The sequence below is a fragment of the Enhydra lutris genome, unplaced genomic scaffold, assembly GCF_002288905.1.
Source record: "Enhydra lutris kenyoni isolate GAN:26980312 unplaced genomic scaffold, ASM228890v2 scaffoldscaffold6, whole genome shotgun sequence".
Taxonomy (NCBI): Eukaryota; Metazoa; Chordata; class Mammalia; order Carnivora; family Mustelidae; genus Enhydra; species Enhydra lutris.
The window spans coordinates 23,530,510-23,547,363 of record NW_019154090.1 but is presented as its reverse complement, the minus strand read 5'-3'; the positions used below and the strand labels follow the sequence as shown (position 1 = coordinate 23,547,363).

Genomic DNA, 16,854 nt, shown 5'->3' with positions numbered 1-16,854 from the left:
CTCAGAACCATGCTCCTTCCGCCAGAATACTATCGTCATCTGTCACCATACATTCAATGATAACATTCTCTGATTCATGTCCTTCTCCCTTTCAGGACTGTGCCCTTCATGAGAGTGGGGGTCACAGCTGTTTCCACTGCTCACTGTCTCCCCAGAGCCTAGCACATACAAGTGCTCAGATTTAAGAGTCTGATGAAAGTTAGGCACCCAATTCCTCAGAAAAAACAAACAAACAAAAAGTGCACAATCAGAACAAACTGGTGCCATTTTCAGAGGGTTCACCCACCTCCTGGAGAACCTCAGACAGAGAACGTCTGAAAGAGGATGGTCAACGTGACCCAGACAAAAGCAAAGTGGAGGCCCTGGACCACATCTGTTCTCAGGCACATTCTGGTAGCTTATACAACGCTTCAGAGGAATTTAAGCCAATGTTTAAAATTAGGACCTTTCACAGAAATCTTAATTTCGAGCTTCCCTTGGGGGAAAAACTCAGAAGCTATGCGACAGCGGGTCCAGTTTCCTATATAGCCATAGTGGGCCAGAGCGGAGCAGTACTGCCTGTGTGTTCCAGCTCACCAAAGTCCCCACTACACTGTCCCTAGTGCCAAGGTCAAGGGTCAGCTGCTACTCACTCCTCCCCTGCACTGTTTTTCCTATAGCAGAGAATCATTCTCTTATATATTCTCCATTGAAGGTTGGAAAACAAAAAAATGAGAGGGCGAAATGTGTTTCAAAAAAATGGGAATGCTGGGACGCCTGGGTGGCTCAGTTGGTTGGACGACTGCTTTCGGCTCAGGTCATGATCCCGGAGTCCCGGGATCGAGTCCCGCATCGGGCTCCCAGCTCCACGGGGAGTCTGCTTCTCCCTCTGACCTTCTCCTCGCTCATGCTCTCTCTCACTGCCTCTCTCTCAAATAAATAAATAAAATTAAATTAAAAAAAAAATGGGAATGGGTACATCTCTTCGCGCAGCTGAACACTATTTCCCCTGTTCAATAAACACTCAGCCCACTCTGCCCACCTGAGGTCCCCGTGAAGAGCCACACTGTCAGCTCCTCGTTCAGAGCGGCAGACAGTTGAGAGATGTATCAACTCCAAGGGTAACAAGGGTAACAAGGGGCCAGCGACATCCGTACTCACTTCCTAGACTGGCCGTGAGGGCCCGGGGCAAGCTCAGCACCGGGCCGCGCACAAAGGAAGGGCAGTGCCAGCAGCAGTGCCCAGCAGCGCGTCACGTGAGTGCGGCCGCCCACACTGGGTGAGGTGGCTGAGCCCTCGCAGGGCCCCCGGGTCCTCCCAGGCTGTGAACGATAGGACAGGGAGATGAGACAAGCTGGTGCAACAGCTCTCCTTCCAGGGACGGCTTGTACTTACTCGTGGTGGTCGCTGAAACTCTGGAGAAGCCGCAAGAACTGTATCTTCAAGGTGATGTCCTAAAACACACGTGTACCCTTGATGTTCAAACCATGGTCATGCTGTTCCCAGAGAAAACAGAACACTCTGCCGAAAGCCTGGGCGTGTCATTGATTCTCTGAGCCTTTGTCTTCATGCACAATGAGGACTTCTCTTGAGTCAGAAACCCTTTGCTGACCTCCACATCTGGCCAATAGCAGAGGAAGCTAATGGGGACCCCTCCTGCTAACCCCTACCCCTGCCAATACCTTGGATAAAAAAAATAACTGAAATTCTTTAAAATGTGAGGTTAAGTTCTTAACAAAGGAAAATCCACAGGAATCAGAGATGAAGAAAGGACTGGGCTCAGAGTAGGAAGCATGAGAGCAGATGGTAGGCAGCTCGGGGAGGATGGAGAAGTGGAAATGACACTTACTTACCCAGGAGCTGGGTTTTAAATGCCCTGCAGGGACTAGACAGAAACCTGAGCCCATATAAAGCCCAGGAAGCATATACATTTCGTGAAAAGAAGGGTTAGGAAACCCCCACTTACCAGCCCAGGGAGCTAGCATGGCTGCCTCTTTCTGTGGGGATAGTGCTGGTGGTGGAGGGAGCCCACAGGAGAAGGCTGCTGGGCTCACACCTCCAGGGCCAAGGTGCTCAACGTAAAAATTTGCCCTGGGACATGTACACCTAGTGTACCCAGCAGACAAAAGCAAAGTGTTCTAAAGAAAAACCTCCAGGGCCCAGGCTACACTGCAGAGCATGAGGCAACTTTCCACCCCAAGATGAGTCTGAATACTCAAATACAAACATTAGCACCTCACGAGCAATCCGAGACCGTAAAAAAAGTATGTTACAAGCAATAAAAGAGATGGAATGCAATAGTACAGAACATTAATGTAATGAATAAATACCAAGTAGCTTTTGACAAACAGTCAGCTATCTCAAAATGCAGAATATATTCACTTGAAATTAAAAACTCAGATGCATGGGCTGAGAAGCAAAATCTGACAAGGCTGAAGAGAAAACCAGTCAGCTGGAAGATAAGGCATGGAGGAAAGTCCCCAGAGCATGGCACAGGGACCAGGGAGGACCTACAGCACTGATGGCTGTGTGGCACTTTCAAGTCCCAGGGTACCGGACCCTTCGTGGTGGTGACCAGGCTTCCACATGGCCCATGAAGATAGCAGGCAAGGGAGTGGGACCTTCCTTTTGCAAGAAATAGGCTCAGAGATTCAGTGACTCGCTCAAGCTCTCCTAACAAGCTGAGCGGCACATGGGCCTCCTAACACCCAGTTCAATGCTCTCTCCAGTACACCATAAGAGAGGTCAGGCAGAGGCAAGCCCTTGGCCCCTTTAAAAAAGAAAGCATCCTAAAGCCCTTTTTGGCTACAGACCATTGGTGGTGCATGGTTTCAGGGGGCAAAACTACTACCGATGGATAGACGATATAATGGGGGAAGAATACAAAACAAGGGAAAACTTTCTACTAGGTCATGGTGTGACGAACCCTTCCTAGAGAATAGCGAGCGCCCCATTTCGGAGGTATGCAAGAGAAAGTTGGCCACAGGGCCTCCAAAAGGATTTCTGCACAAGCGGAAGGGCAGGAGCAGACCCTTCTCCAAGGCAGTTTCCACTTATGGGATTATATAGACTTTATGAATTAAAATAAATAAATATATATATACATATATGAAATTGTGTGTGTGTGTGTGTGTGTGTGTGTCTGGGTGACTCAGTCGGTTAAGTGTCTACCTTCAGATAAGGTCATGATCCCAGGGTGGGATCGAGCCCCACATTGAGCTCCCTGCTCAGCGGGGTCTGCTTCTCTCTCTCCCTCTGCCCTTCCTCTCTGCTCATGCTCTCTCTCTCTCTCTAAATAAATAAAATCTTTAAAACTCAAAAATTAAAAAATGAGATTTCAAAGGGTCAACAGCAGATCTTGAAAGAACTCAAGTCAATCTCATCTGTTGCCATGCCCCCTGCTCACCGGGCTGCAGTCACAGTTCTGGTTGTGACCGTGGAGGACAAGGGCAGATGCTGAGTGCTTCCTCCAAATCAGCTTGTCGAACAAATTATTGAGCCCAGGGATCAGCTTGAACTCCGCGATCATTCTGTGAACCTGGATGGGGTAGGAAGATAAAAGCATTACAACAACCGCGCTGCAAATATCCATCAAAGCCTCATGCTTGGCATGTACAAACAATCTTTAGGACAAAGAAAGAGATAGTCAGTAGGGACTGCTGAGGTTTAAAGAAAATCCCCCGCTTAGCCTACCCCTCACTGCACTCTCACTATGCACAGATACACTTTTACTCTCCACTCACACATTCCCCACAATACTCCTAGAAGACATACTATACGGTGGGTCCTCTTTTAAGAACATGAGTTTGGATTCAGAGAGCCCTGGGTTTGACTCCCACCTCCAGCACATATGAACTTTGTAACCCTAATCAAATCTCTCAGTCCTTCTAGTTTGTTCCCTCCTCATATCATTAAAAAATAAAAATAGCCCTCATGCTTCGGAGTAGGATAAATTTCAACTGGAGGCAAGATAAACATTAAAAAAAAATTAAATACTAAATATCCTAGAAAAATATACGCAAAGAATTTTTTTAAAAATGACCACACGGGGTGCCTGGGTGGCTCAGTGGGTTAAAGCCGCTGCCTTCGGCTCAGGTCATGATCCCAGGGTCCTGGGATCGAGCCCCGCATTGGGCTCTCTGCTCAGCAGGGAGCCTGCTTCCCTTCCTCTCTCTCTCTGCCTGCCTCTCTGCCTACTTATGATCTCTGTCAAATAAATAAATAAAATCTTAAAAAAAAAAAATGACCACACAATGAGAGAGACTTTCTAAAGTATTAAGTCTATTAAGTAAATCTAGAAGGCAAAACAGAAAACCATTCAATTCAACCATGTATGTAAACCTTTAAAAATGCTCTGTGGCAAAATTCACAATAAGCAAAGTCCATACCATGATTCAAAGTCCATACTGTGACTCTCAAGTCACAGGCAAAAAGCTAATTTCCTCTCTAAGGAATCCTACAAATCTCTTCTTTTTTAAAAAAAATTTTATTTTATTTTATTTATTTGAGAGAGTGAGAGAGCATGAGAGGGGAGCAGTCAGAAGGAGAAGCAGACTCCCTGCCAAGCAAGGAGCCCAATGTGGGACTTGATCCTGGGGCTCCAGGATCATGACCTGAGCCGAAGGCAGCTGCTTGACAACGGAGCCACCCAGGCACCCGGAATGCTACAAATACCTTAAACTAAAAGACCAACCTCACAGAAAAAATGGGCAAAGGATAGAGACCAGAAAATATAAGATATTCTTCAATGTATACAAAGTAATAAGCCTCACTTATAATAGTAAGAGAAATTCCGATCACCACCACTTTTTTTCAGATTAGTAAAGAAGAAAGTTTTATAACACTGTGTCGGTGAGCTTGGCCTCAGGCCTGCTCTCACACTGCTGCTTCCGGGAGGGCATACTGGGGTACCACCTGCAGAAGGAGGACATTTTGGTCATATCTCTAAAAATTACAAACACATAGTCCCTTTGTCCAGCGATTCTTTTAGGAATTTATTCTCAGATCCACATACATACTAAATGACATATGTATAAAGTCACTCATGGTAGGATTATTTCCAATACCAAGAGAACAGATATAAGCTATATTCCCCATCAATGAGGATTAGTTGCATAAATTATGGTATATCCATTCAGAAGGATATAACGTACCAGTAAAAAAGAATTGAGCCTTTTCACATTTAGTGAACATTCACCAAGAATCAATACTAAGAAAGCAAACATGGGGGCGCCTGGGTGGCTCAGTTGGTTAAGTGTCTGCCTTCGGCTCAGGTACGATACCAAGGTTCTGAGATCGAGTCCTGTGTCAGGCTCCCTGCTGAATGGGGAGTCTGCTTCTCCTCTCCCTCTGCCTCTCTTCCCCTGCTTGTGCTGTCAGACAAATAGATAAAATATTTAAAAAGAAACAACAACAAAACAAGAGAGCAAATACATACATGCTATACTACTGATTGTGTTTAAAAAAAAAAAAAAGAAAGAGGAATACATTTGCTTTATTATAAGCATAAAATGTCTCTAGAAGGATACATGAGTAACTGGTAAACTTAGATGCTTCATGGAAAAACCAGAATGTTCAGGACCAGAGAGGAGAAAGGCTTCACTGATACTTATTTACACATTTTAATATAGAACTATGTAAATTATTTACCTATCAAAAATATTTTTTTTATAGAAAACTAAGCTATTACTTCTTCTTCTCAGGGCTATTTTAAGGACAAGGTCAGAATATATATGTAAAGTCCTGAGCACAGCACCAGTGCATACTAAATCCCATTTTATAAGGGGAAGGGGAAGTTGAGCAGGACCAACCTGGGCAAGTCAGTGGTGGAAATGTCACCCTACCTACCTCAGGTGTTCTGGTCCTAAAGCCCAACCCTTTCGGGCCCACCACAGTTGTGTGTTTATCTCAGGAGACCAGAACCTGACAAAGATGTGACCCTGAGCAACGTTCTTCTTTGAGCCTGAGTCCCCTGACAGAAAATGAGGGATATCGAAGCTGCTGAAAGGATTTAATGTGGTAATATGGGGGAAGCCCAAGGCCTGACGGACAAGAAGTACTGGAGGGATTATTTACATTTGCACCAAATGCAACTCCCAACATCTGGGGCAGGTTTCCAGTCTAGTGATTTCAACTTAGCCAAGACTGGCCAGAGAACTTGGCCTGAGGGCCCAATAATAAGCACTCTGAGGAGGAGCCTTCTGGGAGGCCTGGCCAGGGAAACCCTTCCCCTCGCTGTCCCAGGCTCGGAGAGGCGCATGCACACAGTGCAGGGCACACAGGAGGAACACAGTAAATGCCAACTGTGCAGATGAGGCTGCGACAGCCTAACACTGGCTCTCGGGCAGGCAGGGGCCTGCGGCGAGGCCATGGGCCTTCCAAGGAAGCAGCGGCTGTAATCACGCAGTTTAGAACTAGACACCGCAATGACTGAGTCGTAAAGCCTTAGTAACAGGAAGGCTCAGGGAGCAGGGGACAGTCATGGGGGGACAGAAGGCAGAGTCATGAGAGCAGAGTCTAAATCCTGGCTCTCCTGATGCCTGGAGCCTGAGAGCACACCCCTTTTTGTACCTGGGTTTTCTCAAGCATCAAGTGAGGAGACAGAGAGTTACCGCCTGTTTTATAACTTCCCAAATACTTGAAAATTCAAATAAGTGTGAGATTTTCTCAAAAATGGTAAAAGCACTCAACACATGTAAAGCACAGTGACTATTATTTTCTATATATCGTCCATGCTGAAGGAAGGAGCTTTGATACTGTGAAGGTCAGGGAGATATCTCACCCATGGTCCTGGTTTTAAATACCAACCATATACTGACAACCCCCAAAGTTCTAGCTCTACACCGGACCTCTCCCCTAATTCCAGGTACAGATAATCCAGGTGCCGGCCAATACTTTTTTTTTTTTTTTTTAAAGATTTATTTATTTATCAGAGAGAGAGAGCATGAGCAGGGGGAGCGGCAGAGGGAGAGGCAGAAACAGACTCCCTGCTGAGCAAGGACCCTGATGGGGGACTTAATCCCAGGACCCTAGGATCATGATCTAAGCCGAAGGCAGATGCCCAATTGAGCAAGCCACCCAGGCGTCCTCAGATGCCGATTCTAACAGACACTTCAATCCTAACTTGTTCAAACTAAATCCCTTGCCTTTCTCCCTATGCCTCTGTCCCTCACCCCCAACTTCCTAACTCACAGTCTTAACCATCTCAGTCAATGGCCAATCCATCCTCCCACCTGCTTGGGCCAAAAACCTTGGAAGAAGTTACAGGGTGCCTGGGTGGCTCAGTGGGTTAAAGCCTCTGCCTTCGGCTCAGGTCATGATCCCAGGGTCCTGGGATTGAGTTCCGCATCAGGCTCTCTGAGTAGCGGGGAGCCTTCTTTCCCCCCACCTCTCTCTGCCTACTTGTGATCTCTGTCAAATAAATAAATAAAATCTTTTAAAAAACAAAACAAAAAAACCTTATAAGAAGTTAAAGAAGTTACCCTTAATCCCTCTCTCACGCCCACATTCAAACCTGCAGCAAATTCTATCTGTTCTACCTTCAGAATATATCCAGAACGCAAGCACTTGTCACCACCCCCCTCCGCCAACATGCAGGTCCTGGCTACGATCATCTCTTCCACAAAGCAGCCAGAAGAAAACACCACGTGTCCTGAAAATGGCCAATTAAAGTCCGACACGGTCTGACCCCGCACAGTCCCTCCCTACCTCCGCCTTGCTGCCTGTTCCCTACTGTCCCACCAACCCACTGGGTTGGGGGGCCACACTCCCACTTCGGCACTTGCTCCCTCTACCTGGTAGGCTGCCAGGGGGATCAGTGTGCCCCGCCCCCTCACGTTCCTCACAACATCTCCATGCTGCATGTCATCTTTTCAGTGAGTCTCCTCCCTGGCTACCCTGTCCAAAACGGGGATGACTGCACCAGTCTCACACAGAGCCGTTGTGACCGTCCAGTGTCTGACTCAAAAAGGAGCTTAAGGACTACTGAGTGCCCCGCCCCCAACACCTACCTTTTCTCATCCACAGGACAATGATTGGCTGGTGGAGAAGGCCATTTCTCTGCCATCTTGAAGAAGAGCACTATATAGTTCCAGGGCTCTCTTTCTCCCTTTGGAGATTAAAGACCCTTGCTCCTCCCTCTTAGAACTGCTTCAAGGGTCAGGGAACCCCAACATATCCAGAGCCCCCCAAAGCTGCCCAGTTTTTGTAATCCGACACAGCTCCGGGCTCTGGCCATCACCCTGAGCCCCCACTGGACTGGCAAGTCCTCTAGTACATCTCCAGGGCAGTCACCTTGCCACAGTAACCTTTACTCTTCACATTAACAAGGTCAGGTAACATGGCCAAGCCACCAGCTCCTGCCCTGGGAACCAATGCTCTGCCCAGAAATGCTGCCCCACGGCAAGCTACGGTGGAAAAGGTTCTGGACTCTGGAATGAGACCAGTTTCCTGATGCGTAGAACAGAGAGAAGGAAAATGAGCCCCATGCCTAGCGGGGCTACAGACACAGTAGTGGCACGCAAGTGGCTCCTCTTATTCTGAGACGTGGGGGAGGGGCCCACCTGGTTTCGCTGACGCCCCATCAGCAGCACACAGAGAACATAGAGCACTTCCAGTTTGTACATGATCTCATGCATAATCTTCATCGACTGCGGCAGCTGGGTCCTGGTGGAAGTGTGAGGCAGGCCATTCTCCTCAGAGGCCCCTGGGGGAGGGAACACAATGGAGGCTGGGACAGCCACCGAGAGAGAAGATTGAGTCACTGCTTGTGAAGAAACATGTTTCTGCCCCTCAAAGCCAGTCTGGACAGACCTGAGGTAACAGAGCCATGAGACTGGCCCCTGAGGCCATGACAGAGACTTGGAAAGCCACAAAATCCCTTCCAGCTCCCCAAGGGCCAGGCAAGCTTAGAAACTTCGAAAAACTGACTCTGTGCATCGTAAGGAAAAAAATTCTGTAGTATGGGGACAGGTGTTAACTAGACTGACAGCAGAGATCATTTGGCACTATATGCAAATATCGAACCACTATGTTGTACACCTGAAGCTAATACAATGTTGTATGTCAATTATACCTCAACAAAAAAAGGGGGAAAAATCGACTGCAGTTTCATTGTATTTTATCAACTTTAACACACTAGAAATGCTCTGATGCAGCCAACACAGTGACGCGATTCATCCCTTCTCCCGCCGCCAACAGCGAGTGCCCCACGCCCAAGTGCCCACTTCCCTAAGCCACTAATTGTGCCAAACTCTCTTCGGGTCACAAATGACTCTAAGTACGCGGTTCCTCTGCCTCAATTCTACGAGGAGGCACTGCTGAAAGACAGAGGGATCCTTCTCCGAGACTTCTCCTGTTTTTTCGAAGAACCATCTGAAGTTTTCCAAGGTACAACTTTCTAAGGCAGACTGGGCACCACCATCACTGTGAGTGATACAGACGAACGCATCATCTACTCACAGACCATGTTACCCAGTTTCATTATTAGTAACAACGGCAGCAGCGAAGTCGTATTTCTGGAACACCTGATATGTGCCAGATATCGTGTTTTGGGCATTAGTCAAGCATCACATTTATTCTACTACCCCATTAACAAACAAGTCTCAGTGAGTCATGCAGGCTGGTGAGGTGAACTCACAGGAAGGCGGCAAGCGCTAGAGGCTGAGGGTTCTGGAGTTACGACTTGCTAGCTGTGTGACACTGGGCAAGTTACCTCCTCACAAGGCCTCGAACTGCTCTGTAGAAGGGCGGGGACAGCAGTGCTGCCGTGGGTGGCTAGGGTAGCTGTGAGGAGTGAATGAGAACACAAGAAAAGCCCAGCACCTGGTTCTTGGGAAGCCTCCCTCTTAGGTCCTTTTTATTTTATTTTTTTTAGGTCCCTATTATTTTAAAAGAGCACTGGTCAGAGTCAGGAGTACTTAGGGTTTATGTCCCCTCAGTTTTCCTCATCCTTAAGGTGAAAGAATGAAGCAGTTAACTATTAAGATGCTTCTAGGCTCCCACTGGAACTGCTGCCCTAGAGACCTTTTGGCAAAGGGCCAGAAAAACCACATGGAGCAGAGCAGTGGTTATCAAATCATATTTGGGTAAGGAGCACGCGCAAGTCTGGTGACTTCTGCAGGGTGATACCATGCCTCAAGAACCCTAGCTACTCTGCCCTACAGACGTGGGACTATTTTTTCCAGCCATATTATGGCACTAATACAAAGTCACAATGCTGGGAGACGACCAGTCGTGGGGTGAGCAAGACTGAGGGGCAGCGTGGCACAGGACTCAAGAGCACAGCCCCTGAGCCAGGCCGCTGGGTCTGAACCCCAGCTCTGCTGTTCACCAGCTGGGTGGCCTTGGGCAAACCGGTGGATGTCACTCTGCTTCAGTATCCGTCCTCACCTGTAAAACTGGGATGACGGCAACAGTACCAATCTCTTACCCGTGATGCCAAGATGAAAGGATTTAGTATATTCAAAGTACTGCAAGCTATGCCTGGCACATGTCAGGAACACGTGAGTATATGTTAAATAGAAACAAAACACTTGCGTTTTTCTGCGAATGCTCGCTTGCTACTTGGTTTTTTTCCTTTTCATCTGCAACTAAAAATGGCAGTGGGCAAAGACTTAAGAAAAATTTACTGGAGAAAACTGAACTGAGAAAACGCTATCTCAAAAAACATGTATTTGCCTGCATGTTGGGAGAAAAATCATAATTACTCAATTTCCATGTTGGGACTCCTTGGCCCAGCTCCCAGAACAGTTTAAGAGTCAACTGATTTGTGGAGAGACTGAGAAGAGCTATCATGTAGATCCTGCCTCCGCGGCACACTTGCTGCGTGGCCTCGAGAGCCTCAGCGTCCTTGTCACCTAGCTCAGGGGGCTCGGGGCGACTGCAGGACAGGAAGTCTATGGGAGGAGCAGGCACAGCAAATGGCACACAAGCCCTCCTCAGTAATAAACATCTGTGGAGAAACAGAAACACAGGCAGCTCGGACTCAACCCTGAGGAACTGCCAGTCTTCGGTGCCTGGTTTGCACAGGCCTGACAAGGAAGTCTTTGGTAAGTTTTTTTTTTTTTTAAATGCAGTTCTTAAAGCGATGGCCAGAGCTTAGCAACAAGGTTCATTCCCAAGGATGAGGCTGGGCAAACTAGTTTGAGAAGCCAATGCTTCCCCCCGAATCTCTTCAGTGCCACAAACTAATTCAAGGGGTCTTCAACCTTGTGTCTGTACCGGTGCATAGGCATTCTTTTTTTTTTAAACAGCTTTGGGCTACAATTCACATACAATTCACCCACTTGAAGTGTACGATTCAATGGTTTTTAGCATATTCAGCCATCACCACAACCGACTTTAGAGCACCTTGTCACCCCAAAAAGAAATCCTTCACTCACTGGCAGCCAATCCCCATTCCCCACCAAACCCCTCATCCCTAGGCATCCACTAAAGCACTTTCTGGCTCTACGGAACTGCCTGTTTGGGACATTTCATATAAACGGAATCACATATGTGACCCTTCACGCCCGGCTTCTTTCGCTTAGCACGATGGTTTCAAGATTCACTCAGGGGGTAACATGTGTCAGGACTCCATTTTTCAGATCGCTGAGTAACACTGCACTGTACACATAGACCACATTCTCTTATCCATTTACCAGCTGATGAACACTTGGGTTGTTTTCAGATACTATTATAAATCTGCAGCTGTGAGTACTCATGTGTAAGTTTTTACGTCAATATGTTCTCATTTCTCTTGAAAACATAACTAGGACTGGAACTTCTGGGTCATATGGCAACTCTGTTTAGCCTTTTGAGGAACTGTTTGAAAACTGTCAAGACTGTTTCCCAAAATGGCCGCACCACTTTACACACCCACCAACAGAGAACAAGGGTTCTGATTTCTTCACATCCTTGTGCCAACACTTGCCATCATCTATCTTTTGATGATAGACATCCCAGCAGGTATGAAGTAGTATGTGATTGTGGTTTGGATTTGCATTTCCCTGATGATTAATGATGTTGGGCATCTTTTTAATGTGTTTATTGGCTATCTGGTCACCTGCCATGGAGAAATGCCTATTTAGGTCCTATGCCCACATTTCGAAATGCATTGTCTTTTGATCATCGAGCTGTAGGTGTTCTTTACAAATTCTAGATTCAGTCCCTTATAACTATTAATTATTATTAGACATATGCTTTGTAGCTAGTCCATTTCTGCAAAGAAGCCAGTCGGGATTTTGACAAGGGACCGTGCCGAATCTGTAGATAGACGTATAGCTCAACATGTGGAGTATGAACCTTAACGATACCGAGCCTTCCAACCCAGGAACACGAGTATCTTTACGTTTATTTAGGTCCTCTTTCATTTCTTTCAATATTGAAGATGTTTTGCAATTTTCAGAGTGTAAGTTTTGCATTTCTTTGTTAAATTTATCCCTAAGCTTTTGACTCTTTTTGATGCTTTTGTATATGAAATTGTTTTCTTAATTTCATTTTGGTTTGTTCATTGCTACTGTATACAAACACAACTATGTATACTGACCTTGTATTCTAAAACTTTTCTTAACTCACTTATTAATTTAATGTTTTTTTTTTTACTGGATTCCTTAGGTTTTTCCCTAAATAAGATCATGTCGTCTATGAAGAAAACACAATTTAACTTCTTCCTAATCCGGATGGTTTCTATTTTCTCTATCTTGTCTAACTGCCTATCCAGAACCCCCAACAGAGCATTGAGCCGAAGTGGCAGGAGCAGGCATTCTTGTCTTGTGCCTGTGTCTGATCTTAGTTGAGGAGAAGCTTTCAGTGTCAATGTACTATGAAGTACGTTGGGTGTGGGTTTTCGTAGATGTCCTTTAACAGACTGAGGCAGTTCCTTCCTATTCCTAGTTGGAGTGTTTTTATCAGGAAGGCATGTTGGATTTTGTGTGAAGCATTTCTGCATCTACTGAAATGATCATGTAAATTTTTGTCCTTTGTTCTACTGACACAGGGTATACATCAACTGATTCATATTGAATCAACCCTGAATAAATCCTACTTATTCATATATATATACATGGTCAAGTGTATAATCCTTGTACGTTGCTGTATTTGGTTTGCTAGTATATTCTTGGGAATTTTTACATCTAAATTCATAAGAGATATTGGTCTGTGCTTTCTTTGTAGTGTCTTTGGTTTGGGTATCAGGTTAATAATGACTTCATAAGATGAGTTGGGAAGTGTTTCCTCTTCTATTTTGTGGAAGTCTGTGACATACTGGTGTTGATTCTTCTTTAAACGGTTGGCATAACTGACCAGTGAAGCCATGTGGGCAGTGCTTTTGTTTGGGGGTAGCTTCTTCATTACTAGTTCAAATTACTTGTTATAGGTCTGTTCAGATTTTCTTTCGTCTTGAGTTAGCTGCAGGAGTTTTTGTCTTTCTTATCAGCTGTTTCATCCAAGCTGTCTAGTTTGCTGGCACACAGATGTGTATGGTATTCCCTGAGTCCTTTCTAGCTTTGTAAGCTTGGTTGTCATGTCCTCTCTTTCATTCCCGGTTTTAGTAGTTTCAATCTTGTCTTTTTTTTTTTTTTTTTTAATCTTGGTCAGTGAAACTCAAGGTTAATTTTGTTGACTTTTTCAAAGAATGAACTGCTGGTTTTTGCAGATTTTCTCTATTGTTTTCTATGCTCTGTTTCATTAATTTCTATGCCAATTCTATCGTTCTTTCTATCTGCTTGCTTTGAGAGTATAGCTTGCCTCTTCTTTTTTCAATAACTTAAGGAGAAAAAAATTAGGCCACTGACTTGGGATTTCATTTTGTCAGTTTTTTAAAATGTAGGCATTTATAGCTAAAGACTTCTCCCTTATCAGCAGGCTTTAGTTGTATTCCTTAAGTTCTGTATGTTGTATCCTCGTTTTCATTTGTCTCAAGGTATCTTTTTAAAAAAAATTTTAAAAATTAACATGTATTATTAGCCCCGGGGGTACAGGTCTGTGAATCGCCAGGTTTACACATTTCACAGCACTTACCATAGCACATACCCTCCCCAATGTCCATAACCCCACCACCCTCTCCCTACCCTCCTCCCCACCGGCAACCCTCAGTTTGTTTTGTGAGATTAAGAGTCTCTTATGGTTTGTCTCCCTCCCAATCCCATCTTGTTTCGTTTATTCTTTTCCTATCCCCCAAACCCCTTACGTTGCATCTCCACTTCCTCATATCAGGGAGATCATATGATAGTTGTCTTTCTCCGATGTCTCAAGGTATCTTTTAATGCTTTGTGATTTTGTCTCAGAACCATGGTTAATTAGAAGCGTATTACTGATTTTCCCGGTTTCTAACATCTGATTGCTAATATCACTCCACTGTGGCTGAAATACATGGTTTGTACAATCTTAATCCTTTTCCCCTTACTGAGGCTTTTTAGATGGCCTGGCGTACAGTCTATGCTGGAGAACGTTCCAAGTGCACATGAGAAAAATATGCATTCTGCGGGGGCTGGGTGGTATGTTCTAAATGCATCTAGTAAGTCTAGGCAGTTTACTTGCTGCTCAAGTCTTCTGTTTCCTTCTCGATCCTCTGTCTAGTTGTTTGCTCCATTATGCGAAGTGGGGTTTTCCAGGCTCCAACCACTACCTCTGGTCTGCTTATTTCTCTCTTTAAATCTGTTAGTTTTTGGGTTTTTTTTTTTTGTTTTTTTGCTCTGTTGTTAGATGTATGTTTATAACTGTTACATCTTCTTAACAGACTAATACTTTTATTATTATAAAATGTCCTTTTTGTCTCTGATAACATTTTCTGCTTTAAAGTCTCTTTCAGGGGGTGCCTGGGTGACTCAGTGGGTTAAAGCCTCTGCCTTCGGCTCGGGTCATGATCTCAGGGTCCTGGGATTGAGCCCCACGTTGGGCTCTCTGCTCAACAGGGAACCTGCTCCCTTCTTCCCTGCCTCTCTGCCTACTTGTGATCTCTGTCAAATGAATAAATAAAATCTTTAAAAAAAATAAATGAAGTCTTTTTCAGTATCAGCCACTCCGGCTTTCTTATGGTTGCTCTTTGCAGGACAAATCTTTTTCTATCCTTTGCTTTCAACCTATTTCTATCTTTGAATAGAAAGTTTGCCTCCTGGGGGGTACCTCCCTGGCTCAGTCAGAAAAACTCCTGATCTCAAGGTTACCTGAGTTCAAGCCCCATATTGAGTGTGGAGCCTACTTAAAAAAAAGGAAAAAAGAAAAAAGAAAAGAAAGTATGCCTCCTGCAGGCTGCATAACAACTGGATCTTTTTTAAAAAATCCAATATGACAAATCTGTTTTTTGGATGAACTACTTTAATCCATTCATATTCAAGGTTATTACTGATAGAGCTGGATTTACTTCTGCCTTTTTAATTTTTGTTTTCTACATTATCTCATGTGTCTTTTAATTCCCCTATTTCTCTTATAATACTTTCTTTTGTAGTAAGTGAACATTTTCTGGTATAACATTATAATTCCTTTAATGACTTCCTCACTGTATTTTTAAAGTTACTTTCTTTGCAGTTGCTATAGGGTTTGCCACATACATTTTAATTTGACAGAATCTTTCCAGATTTATACTAATTCCAGAGTTCCTATACAACTCTATTCCTTCTCCCTTTTCTGTGCTATTATTGTTACACATACTACATCTAAGACTCTAACCACCCAACAATTTATTGTACAATACGTTGCATGCATTATTACACAATACAGTGTTGTAATGATTACTTATTATGTCTGTTCAAGAAGCTGAGGAAAGAAAGTAAATATTAATAGAGTTTGTTATATTGATCCTCTTACCATTTTAGTTTTCCTCATTGATTAGCGTTGATTCAAGTTACCATCTTGTATAATTTCCTTACTGCAATACAACTCTGGTCCCACCCAAGATCCCACAAAATTTGGTCCCACAAAGTTTCTTTGTGCTGTTACTGTCTCAAGTACATTTCGTATGTCACAGATTCAACAATGTAATTATAAACCTATGGTTTTACCTAACCGCTTTTTAAATTCGTTAATGAAAGGAGAAGAAATGGGCATTTATATTGTCTTTTATGATTATGTAATTGCCTGTAGTAATGCTCCTTGCTGTTCTGTGTAGATTTAAATTACTGTCTGAGGTCACTTGCTTTCAGCCTGAAGAAATTCCCTTGGTATTTCTCAAAAGGCAGGGCTATTAATAACAAATTCTCTTTTTGTTTATCTAGAAATTTCTTTATTTCACCTACGTTTTGGAAAGAAAGTTTTGCTGCTGAGATTTTCTTTCAGCACTCTGAATAGGTTATCTCACTGCTTTCTGACCTCTGTTACTTCTGAGAAGTCGGCTATCAATCTTACTGAGATATTCTTGAACACAGGAGTTGTTTTTCTCTTGCTACTTCCAAGATTTTCTCTTTGTCTTCCAACATTTTTATCATGATGCATCTGGGTGTAAATCTCGGAGTTTATGTTACTTCCAGTTCTTTGGGCTTCTCAGATGTGTACATTAATGCTTTTCAAATTTGGGAAGTTTTCAGCCACTATTTTTTTCAAACATTCTTCTTGCTCCTTTCGTTGAATTTTTTACTCCAGTTACTTATAATTTAATAAACCACAGGATTTCCATCTGGCTCTTTTTTATATCTCCTATCTCTTTACTGATATTCTCGATCTGATGTAGTCACAGATTCTTTAGCTTCTCTTTTTTTTTTTTTAATTTTTATTTGTCAGAGAGAGAGAATGAGAGAGAGAGAGCAGAGCGGGGGTGGGGGGCAGAGGGAGAAGCAAACTCCTTACCGAGCAAAGAGCCTGATGTGGGACTCAATCCCAGGACTCTGGGATCATGACCTGAGCCAAAGGCAGATGCTTAACTGACTGAGCCACCCAGGTGGCCCTTCTTTTACTTCTTTAAGC

At 44.3% G+C, this 16,854-nt stretch overlaps 1 protein-coding gene across 1 annotated transcript in view; it reads right to left on the bottom strand.

The window, feature by feature from the left end:
- The window catches only part of LOC111141651 (transient receptor potential cation channel subfamily C member 4 associated protein), a 70,679-nt gene that overhangs the window by 8,650 nt on the left and 45,175 nt on the right, over positions 1 to 16,854 (bottom strand). Inside the window, exons 9-11 of the mRNA XM_022494370.1 lie at positions 8,541 to 8,683; positions 3,386 to 3,517; positions 1,375 to 1,433 (exon numbers count right to left, since the gene is read on the bottom strand). Of these exons, the coding sequence (XP_022350078.1) occupies positions 1,375 to 1,433; positions 3,386 to 3,517; positions 8,541 to 8,683 (334 nt within the window). The remainder of the gene's footprint in view (positions 1 to 1,374; positions 1,434 to 3,385; positions 3,518 to 8,540; positions 8,684 to 16,854) is intronic.